Source organism: Drosophila navojoa, chromosome X (genome assembly GCF_054131105.1).
Source record: "Drosophila navojoa isolate 15081-1374.11 chromosome X, UAZ_NAV_1.0, whole genome shotgun sequence".
NCBI lineage: Eukaryota > Metazoa > Arthropoda > Insecta > Diptera > Drosophilidae > Drosophila > Drosophila navojoa.
Window position 1 is genome coordinate 28,337,726 of NC_142895.1, and position 26,738 is coordinate 28,364,463.

The 26,738-nt window shown below is 47.1% G+C and overlaps 3 protein-coding genes across 12 annotated transcripts in view; 2 read left to right on the forward strand and 1 right to left on the reverse strand.

Annotated features, from left to right (window-relative positions):
- The window catches only part of Cht6 (Chitinase 6), a 41,331-nt gene extending 17,656 nt beyond the window's left edge, over nt 1-23,675 (forward strand). For 6 of the 10 annotated variants that reach the window (XM_018108689.3, XM_089264409.1, XM_089264405.1 and 3 more), the window contains exons 3-14: nt 1,621-1,684; nt 1,749-1,934; nt 2,079-2,593; nt 2,660-2,845; nt 2,904-3,169; nt 3,269-3,742; nt 3,798-4,778; nt 4,849-6,169; nt 12,613-15,579; nt 19,897-20,434; nt 22,074-22,385; nt 22,443-23,675. In XM_018108689.3, coding sequence (XP_017964178.2) covers nt 1,621-1,684; nt 1,749-1,934; nt 2,079-2,593; nt 2,660-2,845; nt 2,904-3,169; nt 3,269-3,742; nt 3,798-4,778; nt 4,849-6,169; nt 12,613-15,579; nt 19,897-20,434; nt 22,074-22,385; nt 22,443-22,975 — 8,343 coding nt within the window. In that variant the 3' untranslated portion in view covers nt 22,976-23,675. Of the gene's footprint in view, nt 1-1,620; nt 1,685-1,748; nt 1,935-2,078; nt 2,594-2,659; nt 2,846-2,903; nt 3,170-3,268; nt 3,743-3,797; nt 4,779-4,848; nt 6,170-12,612; nt 15,580-15,646; nt 15,987-19,896; nt 20,435-22,073; nt 22,386-22,442 lie in introns of those variants that run through there. The other 4 variants (XM_089264413.1, XM_089264410.1, XM_089264411.1 and 1 more) reach the window with 4 other exon arrangements.
- LOC149090767 (uncharacterized) lies at nt 6,276-9,306 on the forward strand. The gene is made up of 2 exons (XM_089263488.1): nt 6,276-6,281; nt 6,356-9,306. The coding sequence occupies exons 1-2, from the start codon at nt 6,276-6,278 to the stop codon at nt 9,179-9,181; spliced, it is 2,832 nt and encodes a 943-aa protein (XP_089119614.1). The 3' UTR covers nt 9,182-9,306.
- An 849-nt stretch (nt 23,676-24,524) lies between the features above and the next one.
- Nucleotides 24,525-26,102, reverse strand: Yp2 (Yolk protein 2). The gene is made up of 2 exons (XM_018108700.3): nt 25,812-26,102; nt 24,525-25,741 (listed from the first exon to the last, which is right to left on the reverse strand). The coding sequence occupies exons 1-2, from the start codon at nt 26,029-26,031 to the stop codon at nt 24,663-24,665; spliced, it is 1,299 nt and encodes a 432-aa protein (XP_017964189.2). The 5' UTR covers nt 26,032-26,102; the 3' UTR covers nt 24,525-24,662.
- Nucleotides 26,103-26,738: the final 636 nt, after the last annotated feature.

Genomic DNA, 26,738 nt, shown 5'->3' on the forward strand with positions numbered 1-26,738 from the left:
CACACACACACATATATATATGTATATGCGTGTATTCCTACCTATAGCTCTGCTAATTAGCAAAAGACAACATCAAATTATTGCAGATGATGGCGATCCCCACTTGGCGTTTTTACCACTTTTCACTCAAATACAAATCTTTCAAGTTTTTTGTTTTTATATTTTTCTGTTTGTGTAAATTAACTTTGGCTTCGATCAATGACTGTGTGTGCGAGTGTGTGTGTGTTTGTGTGTAATATAAAAACCGGCATGACTCGCATACACGCACATTCCATGAACAGACAGCCGCTATATGTTGTTTTCTTATGCTTTCTTATATAATTATACCCTGTATATATGCAGGTACTGGCATATGAATGGGTATATATGCATAAGAAGTAGAAGAATGAAGAAGACGAATGAAGGCTGTCATTAATAGTCATCTATATGAATGGGAAGTTGAGAAAAGGCTTTCATAAATATTTATATGTATATATGTATATACATATAATAGTAATACAGATAATATTTAAATTTATCTAAATAAAAATAGCACATTTAAAACAAAAATTAAGAAAATAAGTAAACACAAATATTTCAACACATTATATGACAGTAACGAGGCCCAAATGAATCCCATATATAATCATCATTGGTGACACACACGGAGATAGAGATACATAGATAAATAGAGAGAGATATAGAGAATAGAGATATTACTTCGATTATTTTGCATTTATCATACCTTTAAACAAAATTCTGTTTTGTCCAGTTCCAGGGTATCTTGCAGTCTCTCACTTGCGGCTCTGATTTCTTTAGCTGTCCGAAATTCGCAGCGTATGTAAGGTGGTCCATAAAGTATATAACATGCATCTGTAATATAATGATTGTTTGCTCAGCTTGGCTTTGAGCCTGTTGTTGTCTTTATGATGTTGCCAAACTTTGGCATTTCGATTTATAAACTCGGTATTTATATTGCATTCACTTTGTTGAATTTGGCTTATTTTAATCACCAAAGAATGTCAGGTGTGAACGACTGCGTAATACCTGTGCCGCAAAAGACTTCCCTAGCAGCCGAGCTTAATCAGTGCTTTCTAAACATATATTTAGGAGGGATTCCTGCTGGAATTATAGTAATTAGAGTCAGGCAGCTACACTATCTAACGTGTGATTGGTAGCATCGTTGACAGACTTCGATTTCCATTTGGGCATTCGCCCTAATTGCCGCACAGCTCATGCAGCTTATGCAATGGAGCGCAGCAAGTAGTTGAATTATTGGCACCTGAGCTGCTTCCTCATTTGAAGCACCCGAAGCGACAGCTCTGTGACTTCCCACCGCATTGGAAACCCACAACAAAGAGCGAGCATAAAGTCGGCTTGCTGTTGTATTTCAATGGATTGAATTTGCATAGAAAAGTCATAAGGTTGTGTAACGTGTTTTGATAGATGTTGGTGTTGGGGTCGACCTTCATGGGAATTCGACGTGGTTGAATTGCTTTGATATCTTTTTGTCACTGAATCTTGTCTCCAATGTCCGCATCTTGGGCCATCGATGTCACTGTGTCAATGCTAGATTATTATGATTTAAATATTCATCGCTAATATTTCAAATATTTTTTATTTCTGTTGTTTCGCTTACAGTTCCGGCGTGGAGCGGCCTGGCAAACCCTCTTTCTCCTCTGCGCACTAGCCTACTGTATCAATGGTAAGATTATCGGGAGGCTGCTTGATTATCTTTGTATTTTTTATGTCTAACCTTTGCATTGCAGTTGCGAGTGGCGAGGGTCGAGTGGTTTGCTACTACACGAATTGGAGTGTGTATCGACCGGGGACTGCCAAATTCAATCCCCAGAATATAAATCCATATTTGTGTACACATTTGGTGTACGCATTCGGTGGATTTACCAAGGATAATCAAATGAAGCCGTTTGACAAGTATCAGGATATAGAGCAGGGTAAGCCAGACACGCCCACATGCAGAGACATAGCAATGCATAATTGAAATAAATTGAATTTCATTTCAACTCGACTTCAATTTCCGCCCTACTGCCACCCTGCCTGCCCCTTCGCTCCGACTCTATCCTACCCAACTTCCGCAGGCGGCTATGCAAAATTCACCGGGCTGAAAACCTACAACAAGCAGCTGAAGACGATGATTGCCATTGGCGGCTGGAACGAGGCCTCGTCCCGGTTCTCCCCCCTGGTGGCCAGTGCCGATCGGCGCCAACAGTTTATCAAGAACATCTTGAAGTTCTTGCGCCAGAACCATTTCGATGGCATCGATCTGGACTGGGAATACCCGGCGCATCGCGAGGGCGGCAAGCCGCGCGACCGAGACAACTACGCGCAGTTCGTGCAAGAGCTGAGAGCCGAGTTCGAGCGCGAAGCGGAGAAGACAGGCCGCTCTAGACTGCTGCTCACCATGGCCGTGCCAGCTGGCATTGAGTACATTGACAAGGGCTACGACGTGCCGAAGCTTAACAAGTATCTGGATTGGTTCAATGTGCTGACCTACGACTTCCACTCGTCGCATGAACCGTCGGTCAATCACCATGCGCCACTTTACTCCCTGGAGGATGATTCCGAGTACAACTACGATGCGGAGCTAAACATTGTAAGAGCTTGAGTGCAGCCCATATAAATGTGAAACATAAACTCATTTGTCTGCTTTGCCTTTCAGGACTATTCCATCAAGTACTACCTCAAAGCTGGCGCCGATCGCGACAAGCTGGTGCTGGGCATACCAACCTACGGCCGTTCGTACACCCTGATCAACGAGGAGAGCACCGAGCTCGGCGCCCCCTCCGAGGGACCAGGTGAACAGGGCGATGCCACGAGAGAAAAGGGCTATTTGGCCTACTATGAGGTAGGTGCCCAGTTGCTCCTTTGTGACAAACATGAACTAACTAACGTTTACTATGCAGATTTGTCAGACACTTAAGGAAGACTCCGAATGGACTGTGGTGCAGCCCAATCCCAATGTGATGGGCCCGTATGCCTACAGGCGCAATCAATGGGTCGGCTATGACGACGAGGCCATTGTGCGCAAGAAGGCCGAGTATGTGGTTGCCCACGGCTTGGGTGGCATTATGTTCTGGGCGATAGACAATGATGACTTCCGGGGAACATGCACTGGCAAGCCATATCCCCTGATTGAGGCTGCCAAGGAGGCAATGTTTGATGCATATGGGTAAATATCGACGTTCATCAAGATATTCGTGTTCGATCAGCACAGCCCCTGCCTGAGGTCAAGCGTAACCCTTAACATTTTCCATTGATCCCTTCACAGCCTGGGCATCAATGAAGTCGCCAAGTCCGTTGGCCCCCAGAAGCCACTGCGCTCGAGAAGCCGCGAGAATGGCATCACTAGCACCAGAAAGCATCTGAGCTCCGATTCAGAGTCCAGCTCACGTGGCTCCGGTGCAGCCCGTCGACCTGGCAGCAGAGGCAGCACAACGACAACGCCGGTTCCGACTACCATTAGGCTGACCGAACCCAAGGGATCGTCGCTGTACATTGGTGGAAGGGGCTCGACGACACCAGCGCCACCCACAACGCCTGATCCAGGCTCGGACTTCAAGTGCGAGGAGGAGGGCTTCTTCCAGCATCCGCGCGACTGCAAGAAGTACTACTGGTGCCTGGACAGCGGTCCATCTGGTCTGGGCATTGTGGCTCATCAGTTTACCTGTCCATCTGGACTCTACTTCAATCCCGCTGCAGACTCGTGCGATTTCGCGCGCAATGTACCATGCAAGACCAAGAAGTAAGTATTATCTGGTCGAGCTTCAAAGCCAGCCTCTCATTATCCCTATCCACAGATCGACAACTGCGGCTCCAGCCACTTCAACCAGCACAACAACGACAACTACGCAACGGCCAACCAGCAGCTACAATCGGGTGACAGCGGCGCCGGTGGCTCGACCTGTCTACCCACGTGTCACCAGCACCACAACAACCACGACCGCGGCGCCTGTGGAGGATGAGCTTGAGTACGAAGAGGACGGCGATAACACGCAAACGTCGAACAAGTCCAGTGATGCTGAAGAGGATCCACAGGTGATCAAAGAGCTCATTGATCTAATCCGAAAGGTGGGCGGTATCGAACAGCTGGAGAAGCACTTACTGCGCAACAAGGATGGCTCCATTACGCTCAAAGAGAACTTCTCTAACGGCGCGCCAACCACACCATCCACCATTAGCAAGTCCTTGTATGATCGCGTCCTGAATCGTCCAGAAACATTGGGCACATTTTCACGCAATCGCTTCAGTGCTGCGAAAGTACAGACCACCGAATCGTCTATCTCTGACGATAGCAGCTCGCAAACAGGCAATTCCAAATACTCCTCGGTGCTGCGTGGCAACAGCCGGCAGGGACCTCAAAACGAGGGCCTGGAAAAGCTCCCCGAATTCGATGGCTTCCTAAAGGAACGTAAGCAGTATGTGACAATAAATCGCAATCGCGGCACCTCGCGCGATGACGAAGAGAGCGAAGTTTCCTCGAAGGACGATCCCGAAGTAAGTGAGGAGGAAGAAGCTGAGCAGAAGTCGGAACAGATCTTCACTACGAGGCGTCCGATCAGCTCTGCCACGCCATCGTACACCAGCTTACGCCGCTCCCGGCCCACAACAACAACTTCTAGCCCGCCGGTGGAGTCGGTAACAGAGTCCGAGCAGACGTTCACAGTCAGGGAACAAACGCAGACCAAGCAATACGCGACTCTAAGCCGCAACCGGGGACGCAGCACCGAACGACCGCAAACCATAGTCTCTGAGCCAGAAGTTAGCTCGATAACCAATCGGTAAATCATTCTAAAAACTCCGAACATTGATTTCCAAGACCTAAGCCCTTGTTTTCCTAAATCTGTTTAGCTACAAATATTTGGAACGGACGCGACCCACGAAGAGCAGCGCAGATGCCAGCGACGGGATCGATACTAGTGAACACGATGCTGAGGAGGATGAGGACGAATACGAGGATGAGCCACAACAGAAAAATGTAACGGTACCCAGAAATAAAAGCAACACTACAGCAACAACAAATACACGTAAATACGCGAGCATTGGCCGCAGAACCACAACAACAACAACAGTCACAACACCAGAAACAACAACAACCACAACAAGTGGCACCGGCGCTGAGACTGCCAAGGCCAACAACAACAAAAACAACCACAACAGCAGCAACACTGTGAAAATTAACAACGTAGCAGCAACCACACCAGCACCACTCAGCACCCAACCAGATATAACCACTGCAACAGCCACTATCATTAACGAAACCACTGAACCAATTGAGAGCACTATCAATACTAATATCCAAACTACTAGTACCACCAACACCCACTCAACCACACCCACACCCACACCCACACCTACGCCCACAACCACACCTACACCCACAACCACACCTACTGTAGTATCCACTATCCAAGTACCAACTACCAACAGCATTGACTCCTTGAGCTTAGCTGAAGGCATTAACGATATGTTAGAGCTACCATTGAGCACACTGCCGCCAGCTGAAGACTCAAGCGACGAGGTCCCGATCCCAGCCCTTGACTTAAAGACTAACAAATTAACAAAAGCTGCGACTCCAACGCCAACAGCAACTGAAACAACGACGCAGCCTGAACTGGTCAAGACAGCCAACAACGACGACAAAGACGAGGACGACAACGACAATCAGATAACCAATCTTGATAACGAGGTAACAACAACAACTGCAACTAAGACACAATCTAAGTACACAACCAGTCGCAGACGCAACAACAACCGAAACAGAAACAATACAGCCGCCGCAGCAGCAGCAGCAGCAATCAACGATGCTAGTCCCAATGTTGGTAACTCTCCTGGTTTGAGTAGAGGTGATCCTAGTGTAAATAGCATTAGAAACACCTACTCAGGTAGAAGGCAACCACCACAAAGAACCAAACAACCTGAACTGAAAACAACCGAACTACCTTTAAGCCCGACTAACACAGACTCGCTGGGTGGCATATCTAGTCCAAGACCCTTTGGTTATCCCAGACGTCGCACACGTCCCACTGCCACTAAACCACAACCTATAACCATAACAACCAACAGCACTGTTAATAATAACGATAATGATAGCGATAGCGAAAACAAAACACAAATTGATGATGTTGCGAGCGTAGGCAGAACGCGTCTATCCACTGTGGATAGGCCCAAGGTGAGTGACAATAATAGTCAAGAGTTGTTGGACACCAGCACAAACACCCCACCACCAACAACAACCAAATTTAACATAACAACAAATGTAGTAGACGTAGCTGGTAATGGTGGCAATATCTTAAGGCATGACGTAGTTAGCTCCCCTAATTTAAGCACTAAAGACAACGATGAAACATTGACAAAGAAATCCAAGTATGAATGGCGCGGAGTGCAGGGCAACGCGCAAGTGCCAACAGGTACGGTCCAGCTGCCAAATGCACTCGATAGCAACGACAAATTTTCGCGTAGGTATGCTGGCAAGCGTCTGGCAATCGAGGATGCAGAGGAGGAAAAGGACACAACGGAGCAGACAACGGAGGCAACACTGGAAATGAAAACAACAAGACGCAGCTATCAAGGCATCACTCGTACCTCAAGTCGTGTCGATGCGGATGAAAGTCAAACTCTGACTTCTAATAACAATGACTCAACTATTTCTAACTCTGAATCAAGAGCGAGCTCAAAGAATCAACACACCTCTACTAAAGTTAACTTAGATGAGGGCGTGGCATCAGGATCACTCTCAGCTGGCAAGCGTAACTACCAGAGCATAACTCGTAATTCCAGTCGAGGCCACGGTGACGAACAGATTCACTACGCTTCCATAGTTCGCGACAACAGTGGTGCTCATTTAACCGAAGACCGAAGCTCCAGCTTCATGCGTAAGCTGGATGAAGTCGAGCGAGAACACATAACCCTGCCCATACGACGGGGCGGTCTCATTACGGAGACAAGCGTTGAGGATGAGAACATTGCCGCAGAAATAATCGACGATGAGCCACGTGGCAAAACCATAGCACCGGCTTCAAATGGCAGCTCTGATGATAGCAACACCGCAGCTGAGCTAGACTCCAAGGAGTTAGAGAATAAGGACACACCACTGCGTGCAAATCTTTCGACAAACGATGTGGAAGTTGCGATTGATGCCGACAGTGAAGTCAGCTCTACTCCTAGCCCTACAGACGAGGCTGACGAAACTACAATATCATCGCTGGATGATGATAGCACCACCTCAACAAGTGAACAGCCCATAACTTCCACGGCCTCGACAACTGTTACTACTGGAGAACCTAAGGTTGCTAAAGATATCACAACTGAGAAGAGTACAATTGCAAACTCAAAGGACACAGCCCCTACATCAGCAGGTCATCACTCACGATTTTCCGATAGAACGGGCGATAGCAAATCGAAAGTCTCAAGCGAAACATCAACTGATTCGCGTCCCTCCCAAACGCCAGTCAATACAGAATCAAGTGAATCTAATACGACCTTAGCTGATACCTCACGTCTCTCCCAAAAAATAAGCAATACAGAGACAGTAAGATCGAACACACGACGTCCTTTCTCTCGTGCTGAGACCAACACTAAGAAAGCAACTACGACCACTACGGAGAATCCGGAGACTACAAAAGATGTCGATGTTGACATCAGCAGTAGCACACCACTTCCAAAGCGACGTGTCCTCGTTAGGGGCAATTACCGGCCCCGCAAAGAGGGAGATCTCTCCTCTTTGTTAGCCGTCGATGCAAGCAAGCGCGTCAAATACAACCACCAGGAGGCGACACGGGCATCCCTTAATAAGCCGGAACGAATAGAGAATGCTAATAGCTCAACTGAAATTTCCAATAGTGAAGATGTTAACGAAACACCAGAAGATAAGTCTGATGGCGGAGACTCTGCGCGTTTAAAGCTCAACAGTCGCACATTACATGGAGCGATTCGTAATCGCACAAGCAGCCAAACTGAATCTTTGGGTAATGGCGTTACCCGCACTCGTACAACTTACGTCCGGACACTCGATGCTGGTAAGGTTGTAAAGCGTGTCCATACCAAAATTGTGGAAGAGAAACCGGCAGAATATGAGTATATATACGATGAGGTACACGAGCCGACGGCTACTACAACCCCGCGCACCGTCACACGGAATCGTGGCTCGGCCAAGTTCCGCAGCACTGATCTGTCCTCACTGTTGGCATTGGACTTCGCCAGTAAAGCACAGCGGTCAAAGCAGCCGCAGGCGACTGTGACAAAGACTCGCAGGCGTCTCCTGAAGAAACCGAAGGAGACTATAGAGAGCGAAAAAGTTGAGGAATTTATTTACGAAAACAACTTAGAGGATCCGGACTCAGAAACCGCAACCCCAAGAACGACCAAAGCTACGACTACGCGCCGTCCACGCACTAGACCAACAACGCCGAGCAGGATATCTACCACCGAGAGGTCTCCGACGACAGCTGAAACAACATTGCCACCATCTGATGATGCGATCGATCATGAAGCTACCACACGTCGTACAATCTTTCGTCGACCGACTTCGAAAGCAACGACGAGAACAACAACAGTTACAACACCATCCACAACATCAACAACCACAGAGGAACCTCGGCCAGTGACTGTAACCAGACGTGTGCTGAACTTTAAGCGACCCGTAACCACAACGGAATCGAGTGCTCCCCCAACAACCGAATTGTCTGAGGAAACAACAACATCGTCAAGTAGTCCCACGACGACGACGACGACAGGTGAACCTGCAGCCAGCACTGACAATCTTAGGGATCTGCAAAAGAGCTTTGTGAAAGCCTTGAACAATCTGCACGCGAATGACGAGGAAAATCTCGCAGCTGAGACTACGCCAATGCCTGCAGCCAACCAGGTAGTCAACCACGACGATCAGCTGTCACTGCCAATATACCATCGTCGCAAATACTATCAATATGTAAAGGACTCACCTATAACATATATTGACAAGACGCCAACGCCGCCGACAGGGAACACTGTCACCGTGGACATTCAACGCCAGATTCACGAAGTTTTCAATGTGAGCGATAATGGGACACCAGATAATTCATTAGAAGCGGACGTGGACGAGGACGATTCCATGGACGAAGATCATCGTAAAGCGATGGAGCAGGCACGCGAAATCAACTCTGAATTGAGTCATTTTTTATTGAAAACCCCCGGGTCAGTGTAGGTCACCCGGGGGCAAAAGTAGAGGAGCAGGCTGAGAAAGCAATTGGAGAGAGCAACAAAAACAGAAAGCAGCTGATAAGCACAAGTGCAGATGCAGACAAAAATATTGATGATGACATGGATGTTAGTTTGGCGAAAAATCCCTATCGACAGGGCAAAACATTCAAAACAAGGCTAGCTACGACAAGGGGAAACGAAACTTCACGTATCGTTAAGGTATCTATACTAGAAGATGCGCCACAAATTAATGAAGATGGACGATCGAATCGCACTCGACTCAACTTTAGGCGACCAACGCCAGCAGCTAATTCTGATTCAGATGATGCCGGAGAAAGTGAGTTAGAGACAAGCACGAAAGCTGCGCAGAGCTTTTCTCAACGTTATCGCGGCAGAGGTAATAGGACGACAACGACTGTAACACCGGACATCAACACACGCCGTGTTAATGCCAGCTTGAATAGACAGTTATCAACACCCAAACCGAATTCCCGTCTAAATATCTATCAAAGAACTAAGGAAAGTCCCGAAGAAACCGATGAGCTGGAGGCCGAAGTGGTCGACGAAAATGATATTGTCGAAGACGAGGCTGACAAACAAGCCAAAGAAACAAAGAATAATAGGAATCGCAATCCACTTTATAATACTAGGCGATTTAATGCAACATATACAAACTCAAGAACCGCTCAGCAAGAAAACAATACAGAAACCACTGAGAACTCAGATAGTACAACGCGCCGGACTTATACAAACTTTATTAGAGATCAGTCAACAGCAACATCAACGTCAAGACCAGCAACTCGCCAAAGAGTTAGGTACAATCAACGAATAACTACGGAAACTCCTGTTGAAAGTGAAGAAAACGACGAAATTCAAGCAGAAGTAGAAAGTGAAAATGAGACTGTCGATAATGACGAAAGCCCTGTGGATACTTCGGTGCGTGGTCAACTTTTAAAGAACCGTCGCTATAATATAACAGACACAAGCTCTAGAGTCTCTCAGCGTTTCCGGGGTAAAGAAAATAATTCAACAACCAGGGAAAACTCAAAGAACAGCACGCGTCGCACTTATTCAAACCTAAATAGAGGGCAGTCAACAACGACTTCAACGGCTAAACCAACAACTCGTCAAAGAGTCAGGTTCAATCAGAGAATAACGACAGAGAATCCTGCCGAAGGTGATGAAGACGATGAGCTTCAAGCCGAATTGGGTGATGAAACGGAAGAAGCAGATAATGAGGAACTCAACACTACTGGTGTCGGAATTCGTACTTCTTCGACCGGTGAGAATGGATCAGTCCGCAGACAACCATTGAAAACCCGTCGTTTCAATGCAACAGCAACAGACTCAGAATCCTCTAATATTAGCACCCGTCTTCCTTATGTTAGTTTAAGCAGAGGTCAGGCCTCCACGACATCGACGGTGAAGCCGACTACTGCAGAAAATCCTGACCAAAGCGAAGATGAACTGGAAGCAGAATTGGATGATGAAAATGAAATTGTGAACGATGAGGACATCACAACTGCAGCCACTCAAGCAACGGCAACAAAAATTAGTTCGACAGACTCGAGTGGAACCACGGGAGTAACTGAAAAGGCTGAAGACGATGTGTCCACAAATGCAGCCACAGACACGACCACTGAGCCAGCTACTCCTAAACGGAGAATCTTAATTCGTAAACGAATCAATGAAACGAAATCTGACTCAACGGCAACAAATAATGTTAAAGACAGCACAGTCAAGGAGGCTATCGAGACGCGAGGCAAGCCTCCAACCGCAGAAGTAAACAGCAGCTCAAATTCGCGTCGTCAGCTCCTCATACGTCGCCGCAATAACTCAACAATCACTAGGGTCAACGCAGTCAAGGATGATGAAGAAGGCTCTGATGCCAAGAGTAGTTCAGCAGATGCTGAGACTAACAGTGACGCCATAAAAACAACCACATCAAGACGTAATCTTCTCATACGTCGTCGTTTTAATTCAACGGCCACTACAACAAAGCAAGGTGTAGATAAGGATGAACAGGTTAACTTGGTCGATGGTGTCGAGTCCACAACAATAAGCAGCCAGAGACCCAGACAACGACCTCAGAGCTTCGTGCGTCGCCGGTACAATGCGACAATATCTTCGGCTCAACGAAACACTAAGGACGAAGATAGTTCAGAAACAGAAAGTAATCAAGATGATATCAAACTTACAACTCCAGTGCCAAGAATCAACAGGATTCGACCCACAACAATACGTCAGTTTATAAGACAGGGAGCCCCAACGCCAGGCGCCGAAAGGGAAGTAGCTGAAGACATAACGACGCGTCGTCCATATTCGACCCTGAGCAGGACACGTAGTCGCTATGGAAACAACAGAGACACCTCAACGACCACCGAATCAGTGACCAATGCTGACGCTGATAGCGAACTCGAAGCAGACGCTGACGATGCTGAAGATGATGCGCCTGATTCAAATAAGCTACCAGCACGAGGCGGTTTCCTGCAGACAAACCGTCATAGAGCCTTACTTGGCTCTCGTCAAAACCAGATACCCACCCCTAGCAGCGGGCAACCGGAAAGCCGGACGCGAATCAGCTACACAGCACGTCAGTCTACAACGCGGCCAACAAGACCGAGCTCTACGACACGACGCAATATTGTGGCACTCAATAGAAATCTATATAATCGTGGTGAGGAAGAGCAAGAGCAGGAGGACGGCGACTACGATGAAGAAGAGGAGGAAGAGGACGATGCCGATGAGCCCGAGGAAGACGTCTATCCAAAGCCTCGAACTACCACGCCCCGTTCAATTATAAGCCAGTTACTTGCCAGCAGACAACGCACAGAAGCCTTCAAGACTGAAACTCGGACAAAGACAGTAACCCAGACCCATGGTCAACCCAGAGACAAAGACAAAGACAACGACGACGCCGACGACGATGAAGACGGTGACAACGAAGACGAATACGACGATGAAGACGAGAATGACAACAGCAACAAGAACAAGAACGCTGACAATGTAGCAGAGGTATCCAAAAAGAGTAGCACTCAACCTAACATAAGCAACAATACTAATCAGAGCACCTCACCTAAAGTAGCTAGTCGAGTTTTTGGCACAACACGTGGTAATAGCACCGTAGCAAACTATATAAATAATCGTTTTAAGTTCTCTAATTCTAATTCTAATTCTAAACCTAACGAAAACAAAAACACAAACAATAGCACCAACACCAAAAACATTTACACAAACAACAAACAAACAAAACCAGTCACAGTCGGTAATGCTAATAACAATAACGATGAAACTGAAGATGATGATAGTCTAGATGCAGTTATTGATTATGAGGAGACGGATAAGAATGATAATGATAATGCAAATGAGAATGGGGCACCAAAGCGTGTTTTAAATGACCTAGGTAATGACGTTAATTCTAAACGACGTTTTCAGAATCGATATCAAGTGAGCCGCACTAGAGGCACCACGACTGCAACAACACCAAGAGCAACAGCCTCGACAACAGCGGCAACAGCAAATACACGACGTTTGTCCTTTGGCTCACGCAGCCGCGCTCAGGTAACTAAATTATCTATAGTCGGTGACGAATCATCAGATGATGAAGATGATGATGATGATGATGATGATGATGATGATAACCAAGCTGATGCCACAGAGACGACAACTTTCGCTTCAACATTGACAACAGCAGCGACGCCGAGCACTAAACCAACATTGAAACGTATACGAGTACTTAAATATCGACGACCGCTTCAGTCTATTGATAGTAGCAATAGTACAAACACCAGCACTACCAACACAAACACCAACACCACTAATAGCGCCAGCACCACACACACTGAGAACATCACAAACACAATCACATTAGCAAACAATACAACGAAACGTTTCCGAAAGATTGTGCGCAAGCTTAGGCCAGTTCAGATTGCAACCGAGTCGAATAGGTCGAGCGATGGGGAGCAGTCGGGCGTGGTTGGGGAAAGCACGACAACCACACGAAAACCCTTCCAGCCCAGCCGCTCTCGCTTTGGCGCTGAGTCGCACTCGGAGCAGGTGAACGATGAAGATGAAGATGGTAAGGACAAGGAAGCAGATCGACGTCCCTTGGACTTGCAGCGGCTGCGAAATCGCCTCAAGACTCAGCAGGCCCGCGGGGAGCCTGAGGATGGAGTGCTTAGTAGCAGACTGCAGGGTAGCGAAGAAGAGGCCGAAAGCGAGGGCAACTCGGCATTGCAACAGCTGCGCGATAAGGTAAAGGCCGAGCAAGCACGTGGCACTGGGGAGCAGGGTGTGATAAACGATAAGCTCAAGAAACTGTTGGTCGAGAAGGCCACAGCAAGCCAAAGCGACAGCAATGCGATCGTTGATGATGAAGAGAAGATTTCCAGCACAACTGCCAAATCTGCTTTGCGTCCGGCTTTCCGCCGTAAACTGGTGGCCAAGCGACCCTATGTACCGTCAACTAGCAATGTACCCACGAAGGCTCCTCTAAGCCTAAACAGCACACGGCCCACAGCCAAGTTCGTGCGTCGCAAGAACGGGCGCTTCGATCCCTTCAACTCCAGTGTACGTAACAAGGGCGAGGGCTTTGTGCGCAACGATCCTAGAGGAGCGCGATTGCCAGGCACCGATCGCTTTAAGCAACAGGAAACAGAAGGGGAAGAAGATGACGATGAGGAAAACGACGACGAGGAGTACGAGAAACAGCAGGAACATCCACCGGCACTCGTTAAAACTAGTTTGCTGGGCAGTCAGGCGGCGGTGCGAAGACCTTTTACGCCCAAGAATAAACAGCCTAAGGCAGATGCGAACAGTGATAAGAGCGAGGATGAGTATGATGAGGACGATGATGGCGATGATGATGATGAAGAAGAGGAAGAAGAGAATGAACAAGACGATGAGCAATACCAAACTGTTTCCAACCAAGAGCAAGGCGACAGCACTAGCAAGCCTCAAACACCCGCCTATCGCGCCAAGGACAATCGCGTACTGCCCGGTAGTCGACCAAGCTTCTCACCGACCGCCAGCGGTGGCAGCCCCACCGGTGGCAACGTGCCCTTCAATCCCCGAAACCGCCAGCCCAATTCCAGCCAGAGCACCCCCTCGGCACCGTCCAGTCGATTCGGCGGCAGCAACCGTCCGCGAGTGATCAATCGTCCGCCCGGAGTGGCGACTCCCAATTTGACATTGCGTCCTGTGGCCAAGAACTATGAGCGCACAACCCCGCTAACGCCTCTGAAACCCGCCCCGTTCATACCCAGCAACAATCGCAGCTACGAGCGCAAGTACACCGGTCCATCGACGGAAGCACCGGAAACTGCCAGCGAGAATCCATTGATCGAGGACTTGAATATCGATGCGCTCAATGCACGCAACAAAAAGATCTTCGACATCAATAGCAAGAAGCACACCACGCTTAAGCCAAAGGTGGCCCCTAAGGCTGAATCAGACCTAGAGAGTGGAACTGAAACTGCACTAGAAAGGGATCAGGACAGCGATCAGCAGCAGCTGCAGAATCAGGGCTATGTGACTACCACACCAACCACACCAACAACAAATCCAACATCAACACTGTCAACAGACACCACAAACACTGAAACCGAAACCGAAAACGAAAACGATAAAGAAACCGCACAGCCACCAACAGTGCACCCTGTTCCAATGTATGCTAATGAAGCCACAAACATCTCTTCACTCCCACAGGACAAAGAGACGGCCACGTTGTCGTCGACGACGCAGTCGCCACCGCCAGCGACGACGCTGCTGCACGTGTTCACCCTGGTCGAGGGCGAGGCTGAGGAGGACCAGGAGCCCACTGGGCGACCGCTGGGTAGTAAGATCACCGCTGTGGAGCCCAAGCATAAGCTCATCGAAATCAATCGCATTGTAGAGATAAACTCCAAGCAGGCCAAGGCCGCCCAGCGCAAGTCCAAGGCCAATCAAGACTTCGTCACGCTGCGCGTCGAGTCGCTGCCCCACGTCGAGCAGCTAGGTGAGATCAGTGTGGTGAAATATGTGCATTTGGTGGACGGCAGCGATATTCAGATCAACGACGGCCACAGCACCGTTGCGGACTACACCCCCACCGAGCCCAGCACGCCTTCTAAGAACTCCGCTCCGGTGCGCAATAGCCTGCCCCGGACGGAGGGCGACAGCGAGCCGGAGCGCAATGGCAAAGCGCTGCTGCCGGAGGTGATACGCAGTGCCTACGAAACGTCAACCATATCGCTCGAAGGACTCTTCGACTCGGAACGCAAGGCCAAGCAGCTGAACCTCAATAGCATCGACAAGGAGAGCAACACGGAGCGTTCGCTGGACGTCGAACTGGATGCAATTAACAACACCGAACCGCCGACGGCTCAGCCGGCCCCAGCGGCCGCGTTGCCAACCGTCCAATACGTAAGACCCATTGTACCCCTACTTCGTCCCGAATCCAATGAATCCTCACCCCTAATCATCTCGATAGCCAATCTCGACAAGGTCATACTAAGCAAGGTGCAAACGCCGGAGGGCGAGTCAGATGCCAGTGCCAGTGCCAGTGCCACTGCAGCAACTGCGAACGGCATCGACGACAGCAGCAGCACCCTGTTGCCGCCAACCAGCAGCAGCAGCAGCCCCACCCAAGCCGCCGCCGACACTGTCCCCGACTCGAATTCTGCGTTCTCAGTGCGGCATGCGTCCGTGCTGCAGGCGCCGTTCCATGATCGGCTCGCGGACCCTCACAGACAAACGATAGATAATACACTAACAAATGGCGCTATTAGTGGCACTGATCACAACAGCAACAACATGAACAACAGCAACATTCACACGACACTCACAAATAGTACCAGCATTAGCGAAAAGGTCAGCTACAGCAGCGAAACGCATGTGGTGCGGCGCAAGAAGTCGCGTCGTGGGCGTGGCCAGCGAAAGCGTCAGCCTCACAGCAATACAACAACAACAGAAACAACAACCACAACAATAGCAACAACAACAACGATAGCAACACCAACCACATTGGCGCCTTAACTCAGGTGCAATGCACACACACACAAAAGAAAAACAACAACAAAAAAGAAAAAAACGTAGTTAGTTATTTCTAGTCTTATTTTTTGTACAGAGAGAGAGAGACGAACGCATTAAGCTTCTCACACTGTCGCCCTGTAAATATTCGGCTACGTAACTCTGTCCTTTTGAAATTAGAGCATTTTCTTCGCCTTCTTTCGCTCTTCTTCTTGCAATAACAATGAGAAATGGAAAGAGAGTTTTTCATTTAATTTTCCAAATGTTTTGCCAAAAAACAACAACAAAAACTTGCTGCTTTTTGAACGCTATTAAACTTTGTATTCTTCAAGCTGCCATTTAAGAAATAACAATAATATACATACATACAAACATACACACGCCCACACATCTACTGACACACACACCTACACACCAAGCCACACATACACACATACAAGCGCACACACTCACACTGCAGTAATGAAATGCAATGACTTCTCCCCAATTGGTTCAATGAAATCTCTAACGATCCCACAGCAGACAAGCTGTAAAAGTAAATCAATTTTTTATTTAAGTTTTTCGAACTTGATAAAAACTATTTTATTTTATTCTATTTTATTTTATTTTACTTTATTTTATTAACTTTTTTTTTACTTGATTTTTCCTCTTTGAACAATCCGAATTCCAAAAATAATAACTTTTTCTCTTTTGAAATATTTTAAGTTTATTGCATTTAGTTTTAGTCGTAAAATATTTATGCACAATAAACCTTAATAAACCCAAAAACAAACATACTTATTTTGTATATATATATGAAAAAGAAAACAACATTATGCCATATGTAGATCTTAACTATACCCACTATACACTATCTATGTATATATACGTATGTATATATGTATATACATATCTGCCTTGGTATTCAGCTTCTAAACTGAACAACTCTGTACAGAAATCGACCATGATATATTTTACTTTACCTGTTTTTTTTTTGTACATAGAGAAAAACATGAAACATAATCCAAAAGACAATATACATATTTATAACAAAGCCCGTTCCCTCTTTATATATTTTTATTTCATTTTCAGTTACAATTTTCAGAATATAACATTTTAAATCTATAATGGAATATTGAAAACAAACAATATTTCAGCAAACAGTTTGTATCCTGAGAATCCAGTCGATTTATCAGTTTGAATATCGAATCTGTTCATAATACCAAAATCCAATCTTTATCTATATATATAGTTCGTAATTCCAATACTCTTCAGAGACTTCAGATATAAACTAGTTCGCAAACTTCAAAGTCCAATCGCTCGTCAGATATCTTTACATAATTTCATATGTGCTATCACGCACCAGTTCGTAACTCTTGAGATATAGGCATATATAATATTTTGTTAATGGTTTTCCCTCCAAGTGCCTTATCACAACTTTCCAAGTCGTAATCGCGCCTACCTCATAACCGCTCATGCTACTTGCATTGTTTGCTAAATACCCGGTTGAACCGGTTAAAAAAACAAGTAAGCAATGCAGCTGGTTGTCGAAACGGTTTAATTTGGGCCCATAAAGCTGCCGTTAATTATTCATTCATTTGAAAGGCCATAGACGATGTTGCGCATGCCAAGCGCCTCGCTTACAGCTTTTGATAGCCTGCGAGCCATCCATTCGAAAATCCAATTGCTGGAGTCACACATGAAAGCCAAGCGTCGTCTGCACTGCAATTGTGGACTCTATAGGTTTTCAACTTTCAAATACATTCATGTTCCATAGTTTTTTGCAATTACTTTGGTCTAACACTACGAAAAATTTGACAGCAATTATGTTATTTAGTAATTGTCAGATTTGATGAAGTTAATTAAAAAATGTGTTGAAAAAAGATCAACGATAAAGATGTTTATATGTTGATTGATTTGAAAATATTTTGAAATAATCTCAGATACAAATTACTCAATTATTTGAATGATTTGGACTTTAAAATACTTTTCAAAAAATCTGAGATATAAATTGTTCAGTTCAGTTCAGTTCAGTTCAGTTGTAGATCTGACTTTATCACTCGACTTGACTCAACTGATGTTCCCAATCATATAAAATGTTTTCTTGAGCCTTGTCGAGACCTCTGATCCTCATCTTGTTTTCCACTTTCCCTATTTACGGCATTGCCTTCCCTAACATGTTTGGGCCCTTGAATTTCACTCCAGCGCTTTTCGCGTCAGTTGAAGTCAAGGGGACGACTAGAGGCCCTTTGGCAGCTGTGTCGCTTTCTCTGGCATGTGAAGCCTTGCTTGGGCTTGAATCTTAGCGGAGACAAAGTGGTTTTGTTTTTGTATTTGCATTGGCAGCAACTTTCTCATCTGATGATGATGATCATGATGATGATGATGACGATGATGATGGCGCCCTAGCCAAGAGGTGCTGCTCACATGTGCTTCTAGCTGCGATCGGCTTGCGCAGTCTTCGGCTGAAGATAACCAGTTTGGCATGCAGTCAACAAATATTTCAGTAAATAGCAGAAGCCACAGCCACAGCCACAGCTAAAGCTAACAGCCATGAGCGAGCAAAGCGCACATCTTTACAACACAGCCAAGAGCTGACTGGGCTGACTTAGCTGTTATGCAATCACATTGGCATGCAGCTGCTGTTGCCAAATGAGCCGGTCCATCTGGCAGCTGGTCTAGCTGCGAGTGTCTCTTCTTCATGTTGCGCAAGCGACTCTGGGGCGTGGCAAGCGACATTGGCATTACTGTAGCCAGCATCCGGGGCTCATCTCGAATTCCATGGGTTTCTATTGTATAACTGGCATCATTATATTCCCACTTGCCGCCAATGTCAACCAGCCACAGGGCCAACACACAATGCACGCCAAACAAACAGTCAGTCAATCAGTCAGTCAGTCAGTCTCTCTGTCAACTTAGCCAACTGGCATCGTATGGCCGCTAGCCCCCCAGGTGACTCATCTTGGCCATAGCTGTGCACACAATAGGTCCGATTCAAACGTCCTTCAATTAAAATGCCTGAGTGCATTTCTTAAGTGTGTCACCTGTCCATATTTATGAGCATTTACCTGTGACACTCGATCACCTTGGCGGCACTTGCTCAAAGAACATACATATATACACATACATATAATTCTTGGTTATGTCAAGGCTATATGTATATATAACTTTGACTTAGAATGTATCTTAATTCGAATTTCCCGCCCACACTCACACACACGCACACACACACACACACACAGACAAAAAGAAAGAACAACACAACGCCTAACACTTTATTGCATAGTAAGAGTTGAGTACATTAGTAAATACATATTATTGAGCTATATCTAATATGGTTAATATTACATATTGTACATACATATATACTATATATACACACACGAGTATAAATAATTGTTTAATTGTTTAGCATGTAGCTTGCTTTTCTAGATTGCTGTTGACTGCACGGCGCGGATTTCTTGATACTGCGATCACAGAAACACCAACAATTTATGAACGCACAGAAAAAAACCACACACACACAGACACACACACACAAAGACACTGAAAAAACACACGACCAAAGCACTGACACGCAAGTGATGATTGCAGAGTACCGATCGAACGTGAATTTGAATTCAACTCCACTTGACATTTTGCATTATTAATCGAGAACATCCAATTCCCATTGCTCGCTTCATTTCATGTTTGCCCATCGATCGACCCATCTCAACATCTTTCCACTGGCAGCTGCGCACACAAACTGTGCCTTCCACTCCAACGCCAGCTCCGACTGTGACTGCGACGGCGGCTGCGACGGTAACGGCAACGGCAGCGGCAGCGGCGTCAGCCTCAGCCACGTTCAGTCCCAGCCATAATGCTGGCAACGCTTCGCGTCGTCCGGTGCTGAGCGTGCGCAGGCGAATAATCAACACGCCGACGGCGGCGTCTGAGCCAACCACGCAAATTGCAGAGTTGACGACGACCTCTAAATACAGTCGACTGCGCAGCAGGCCAGACTCGGCAGCTGCCGCCGCAATTACAACGACGACGGCAACAACGAGCCGAAACAGCAACAGCAACGGCAACAGTTACTTCAGCAAGCTCAAAAGCTCGTCGGCAACATTGCCGCTGGCAACATTGTCGCCAGCAACAAGCAGCGCCAGCAACATCAACGCCAGCCCCGACAAGCAGCACAAATTCCAAGCGGCCAGCTATGCGCTGCGCCGCCAGTTCCAAACGCGACGCCTCACCACGACGCCATCCTCGGCGAATGGCGACGAAAGCGGTAAGAAAAGCTTTTGCTCAGGGACATAGCCAGATCGTCGATAATGGTTGGCCGATTCTTATTGGATTCTGCTTCTTATTGGATCGTCGCCTTGCTTCGCGCATTTGGCGATAGCCTGAAGATTTTAGAAATAAACGAGTATCCGACATTGGGTTAATCTATATTCTAATTCCTGAAGAACTTGGGAGGGTATTTCTTAAACACCATTCACCATCCCCTCGCGACGCTTGCGCTTTTGCCCAACTCAATCCCTGACCCTGACTCTCTTGATTATATTATCAATACCAGCTATGCATAGCAACATTTGAGAGGAAGACACTCTTCGTCTCTGCAACTTTCTAGCTTTCGTGTTGCGAGCTGCAAATGTAGCTAATCTATTTCAATTTAGTTTCTTCAATCATCGACATTTTAAATAATTCAAGCAAAAGTTCACTAGACTCCAGTCTAGAGTCGACTCCAGTCAATATTAGCTATATGTGTATAAACACAAGCTGATAGCTCGTATTACAATTTTTGAGAGATAGCAACTTTTTGTCTCTGCGCATGTGTCCAGGGATTCACATTGCAAGCTCATGACATTCTTGGTCAGCATTGACAACTGTATCTGTCTCTGGCTCTCACTCTCCCTATTTGTCTACATAAGCTCTTAAAATTTTATAACACTCTCACAATATAAACTTAAATTTAAAGCAACTAAGAATGTTGCAGTCGGACGGTACCGACTGCAGAACACTCATTCCCGGACAAAGCACTATCAATACCACATTTGGATTCACCACGCACCGATCTGGTCGTATACCTAAATAAATTGTGGGAAATTAGTAGGGAAACTATTTATCTTTTGAGTTCCCATATGTAAAACTATGAAAACTAGATATTTTTATGTGTCACTACGATATACATAGATACGTATATATGTCGCTCTTTTCCATTTCATATGTTTTCAAAATTTTAAGTCTTTAACTTCAAGAACAGCGAAATGGACGTAGGGCAAAGCCAATATACTCAATTCACTTTCGCGATAGAGTCAGCGACAATTTAAGAGCGGAATCGGCGCAATCAATTAGCTTCGTAAGCCATTCCGTGTTCTCTCACACTCTGCCTGTTCGTTCTCCCGATGCATCGGCTCGATCACACTCAGCCGAAGCTCGTAGTAAGAAACGAACCCTCACAGTGCATGGTTCGAATAGAGCAGATGCTCCTGATTCGGCAGCTCTGCCAATTCGGCTGTAATATGACGAGAGCCACAACAGCCTAAAGTCGCCTTACTATCGAGCACAAAAATGTGAAATGATGAACTTCAGGTGCCTAAAACTTGTATGAAAAAAACTCGGTAACTCAACAAAGAGCCCGATTTTTAATTCTGTAGGAATAAAGTGATGAATGGAGAAGAATAAGAAGAATATTCCTAAATTGAGCAATCATACAAACTGAGAGACAATCTGAAATGAAGTATAGGTGAAGTGAATTTACATTTGATTCTTACTTATCAAGAGCTATAAGATTCACCATTTGTCAAAATACCAAAGATTTTCTGGCATTTATTTAGCAGCACTACAATTGCTGCGCTATCTTGGGAAAATATATAAAGAAAGAATAGCTCTACATATTCCACATCTATATCTTACCTCCCTCCCAGTCACAGATGTACCACGCACCCAAAATCCGCTCTTCAAGCGACGCCCAACTCTCGGCTCAACCCCTCCGCCGCCGCGCTCGACCACGACAGCGCTGTCCATCGAGACGACGACCTTCCTGTATGGCATTGAGGATGACGATGATCAGGTGGCTCGCTCCAGCATACACACCAGTCGCTTCAATCAGATTGCGGAGCAGCTGCGTCCACTCCATAGCTCCAGCTCCAGCTCCAGCTCCAGCTCCAGCCCCAGCACGAGCACCAGCACGAGCACAACGACCCAACGGGCGCTCAGCTTTGTGCCTAATGGCACTCGTGAGTTGGCTCTTATGCACAGCCCTGGACTCGGGTGTAATCCAGTTGTTTTTGCAGGCCGCCAGCTGATACCGCGCCCTCGCCGGCCCCAGTCCAGCACGCCTGCGCCCACCTCGAGCAGCTCTGCCGCAGGCTCGCCGCCGGCAGCGCGTCGCCAGCAGAGTCGACGACGGCCGCACAAGTACATCGAGGTCTACAATCGGCCGCCCAGCAAGCTTGCCCTGGCCACAGCCACAGCCACCGCCACATTCACATCCGCATCCGCATCCGCATCGAATCGTCGCTCGGGCGCCGCCGACTACGACAGCTCGGATGCGAGTCCGACGCGCCGGCGCAGCGAGAAGGCGCGCAAGCCGCAGTCCCGGGCACCCAAGGTGATCGTTCACGGGCAGGGCATCATCGAGTGCCGGGATCAGGGCAACTTCCCGCATCCGCTAAGCTGTCGCAAGTTCATTTCGTGCGCCAAGTTCGATGGCACCGGCGGCATCGTCGGCTGGGAGTACACCTGCCCCAAGGGCCTCAGCTACGACGGCGACAGCGGCATGTGTATCTTCACCTCGGCCAGCGATGGCCGAGTCTGTCGCGATTAAGGCAGAGACAGGAATGCGATCGACGGGGTCAATGACTGAGTGCAGACCCAAGGCACGCCTCCCAAAAGGAAGACGAATCCTTGAATCTCTCACTTTGCACATCATTTTTCTCTTGTGAATAGTTTTTTGTTGCGAGCATATACATAGATATATATGTGTATGTATGCACATCTATGTCTCTCTATATATGTATGTATTTATATTTCAATTTTATTTAAGAGTCATTTGCATACCTTGACCGGGCTCCTAGGTCTATGTCGCCTCTGTCAGTCCGTCCGACTGTCCTTTCCTCTGCACCCCAGTCCCTCTCATACATGTCGTGTACATATGTCGCATATATCATATAGCTGCCATGGGAAGAAAAGCCTTTAATGATCTTAGAGCTGAGCCTCGAACGAAATCCATACCCCTGGAACACATCTAATCCACATAAATCCGAATCTAACTTTCCTCCAGCTACAAAAATTGTATGCAATCTTCGGTTGCCCGAAGATAATTCGAATATCTTGTTTTTTTTTTTATTGTTTCTTTATTGTTATATGAAAATATAAAATTTAGGTTGCTTATACTCAATACTTGTGTGTCTTGCTGCCACACAGATCACAATGCAAGTACGATATGTCATATCTATGTAGGTATATATTATACGAACTGTCATTTGCTGCAATATCAATCAATAAATAAATATATATATATAAAAGTAGAATACAATTTGTTTCTTTCCATATACAAATTATAATAATAATAATATAATATAGATTACGATATGTAAAAGTATAAGACATATATGCATATATAGATATATTATGGATTGGAAATGGAATAAGATGGAAGCAAAGTAAAAGTTAGTAGTCGAAATAACTCTGTAAAGAGCTAATTGGAATGACGACGAGTCGAGTCGAGTCGAGTCGGTAAAGTAGTCGACAATTTGGCAATACTTTAAGCCGCTATGCAAAATACAGCACAAATCACAAACAGCACAAAGGCTGAATACAAAAGATAGAAACTCTTGCCTGAATACTTTGTATAACTGAATTCCAATAATGCTTTTAAAAATATCATTAAAAGAGTACTAATTTTTTTAGTTTCAAGTCTCTAGATCTTAAAGGTTATATGAATGACGCGTTCAGACATATAAGACATAAGTTCCATTAAAAACTAGTTCGCATGGAAATCTTCAGAAAATCATCCCATATAGGGCTATATGCAAATATGAAAGCTCGGGACCGAAATGAATAACGTACGTGCGACAGTCCGGCAGGTGAACGACAGCAGGAACGACATGGTACAAAATCAATATACATTCCTTCCCCAATTAAAAATATTCATCTGAAATTAGAGAGGTATTTTAATAGGACTACACATATTTCTAGTTTTTATGACATAAACAAGCCCTGGCTAAATATATGAAGCCACACAAATTTGATTTCTGAGAGGCTGAGCGACTCTCTTGCACGATCTTCCATATTATCACATATTATAGAACTGTCAACCATATTCAGAGTTGTTGGAAACATCCAAAGTAAATAAATTGATAAGGCGATTGGAGTACTTTTTAAAGATGCAAAAATTTGTATTTGAAAACTAAGCGTAAACTAGGCAATCAATGTGGAAGGAAAATGCATTGTCGTTCTTTTCGAGTTATTGATGGATTGCTTAATGGTTCGTGGGGGGGTGGGGAGATCGCTTAGACGAAGCTCTTCTGCTGCTGCTGCTGCTTCCAGCTCTGGTGGTAGGCGTGGTAGCCACTCTGTGTCTGGGCGGGGGTGTTGCGGCCGAAGGGACTCCTCGAGTTCACCTGCAGCATGTAGTCGCCGCGGATGTCGTAGCTGGTGGCGATGCCCATGTAGGCGCGCTTGCCATAGCCGTTGTTCTGCTTGTACTCCCTGTAGGAGCTGGCGGCGACAGCGGGGAAGTTGCGCTCGTTGCCGGGGCGCACGGACTCGGCGTAGTAGCGGGTGGCGCGCAGAGAGGCCTCTACGACGTTGTCGGCGCCGGGAACACCGGTAGCCGGGCCATTGGGATAGAAGTCGACATCGGCGAGGCGCTGCGGGGTGCCCATGCCGTAGGCGGAGGTGTGGATGGCATCAACGAAGTCGGCATCGCCGCGGGCCAAGCCGGTCAGCTTGTTGTCGGGCTGGGCGTACAGGCGGGCGGGGTCCAGGCCAGTGATGCGGCGCAGCTTGTGGCCGGTCTGGCGGGTGTAGTGGCGGCCAGCGATGCCGGCGACATGGGCGGCGGGTCCTTGGCCGATCAGATGGATGATCTCCTGGGGCACGTTCACCTCGTTGGTCAGCTCGACCAGGCGCTCGCCAATGATCTCACCAATGCGCTCCACATTCAGGGTGACGAACTGCTCGAAGTCCCCGATCACGTTGCCCAAGGCGATGACCACCAGATCGCCGGTCGTCTTGTCGTCCTGCTCCTGGTTCTGCTTGCGGCCCTGCTCTACCTGCTCGTCGCTGTTGCTCTTCTGCTCATCCGCCTCCTGCTGGCTGGGGTAGGGCTGCAGGTTGTAGCGCTGCGCGTAGGCCTCGATCAGCTTGCGGTTGGCCTTGTTGGCCTGGCTCCAGGACTGGGGCAGGCCCTCAATGAAAATGGTCACCTCGTCGTTGCCGAAGTTCGTCTGGCGCTTCGCCGTCTGCACAAAGTTGTCCAAGTTGAACTCGATCTTCTGGCCGTTCTCGCCGACGAAGTAGCCCTTGATCTGGCTGGACTCCGGCACGTACTCGGGCTTGAAGATGCGGTTGAACTGAGCCAAATGATCTGTGCGAGGAGAGAGATTAGCAGTGACGCAGACGAAGGGGCCGCCTCCACTCCAGCTCCAGATACTTACACATTTTGTCCAGCAGCGATGCTCCCTCATCGACGGTCAGGCCCTCGAGGCGGCGCAGGGTCACATCCTTGAGCATGGGCAGCTGCTCGATCTCGCTGATGCTGACCCAGTTGCTGGGGTCGTCGTAGTTGTTCAGCGAGTTGGACTGCTTATAGCTGTTCGTGGCCAGGGCCACGGCCATAAAGCAGGCCAGAACACACAAGTTGCGCAGAGGATTCATAGTTTCAGCAAAGCCCGTCTCCTTCTATTGTCGTAGACGCCGTACCAAGCTGTACTGCATGCTCTTAGCCGATCGCCCGGCGGTTTTATAGCGGCTCCCACTGCCGCTTGCCGGAGACCTGCTCACGTGTCCGCCAGCGGAAGCACCAGAGCGCTGACGGGTGCATCTGGCTCAGCAGTTTTCGGAAGCGACGCTGAAATTCTAGACAGCACAGTTTTCTTGATATGTAAATCGAAAATCGGCAATCATCGATCGGGTGACTCGGCACTTTCCACACACATTTTTCGCTTTATCAGTTGTGCATCGGCCATGGGTATGACCACATCCGCCCCGCTTACCCCTCCATTGCCTTCATTCGACTGCTCGCCGATGCCAATTTGGCAACTTTGATGTGCTGCTTGTGTCAACAGTTGCCGCTAGCCTCTTGCGTAACTACAATTCAATGAACCCTAAGCGATTAAAGAGCCGAGCCGATGACGCTACCAGACTTTGACTTAGTTCTAGAAATTTATTATTAGACTGAGACGATAGCATCGCATTGCAATCTTAGTTGCAAATCTAACAAACATTCTTCGCCCCTGTCGACGGCATTTCGAACGCAGCTCTGCGGCTGCATTCAGAGTATCCGCATAGAGCGACACATCCCAAGTGCTCTCTACTCTCCAGCGCATGTCACTCATTCAATGCTAAATATATTTTGTAATAGA

What these genes read in the sequence shown, in the direction of transcription:
- Yp2 (XM_018108700.3), bottom strand. Translation starts at nt 26,031, where the DNA reads ATGAATCCTCTGCGCAACTTGTGTGTTCTGGCCTGCTTTATGGCCGTG. An exon ending in ATCGCTGCTGGACAAAATGT is followed by an intron (nt 25,742 to 25,811) that starts GTAAGTATCTGG and finishes CTCCTCGCACAG; the next exon opens with ATCATTTGGCTCAGTTCAAC.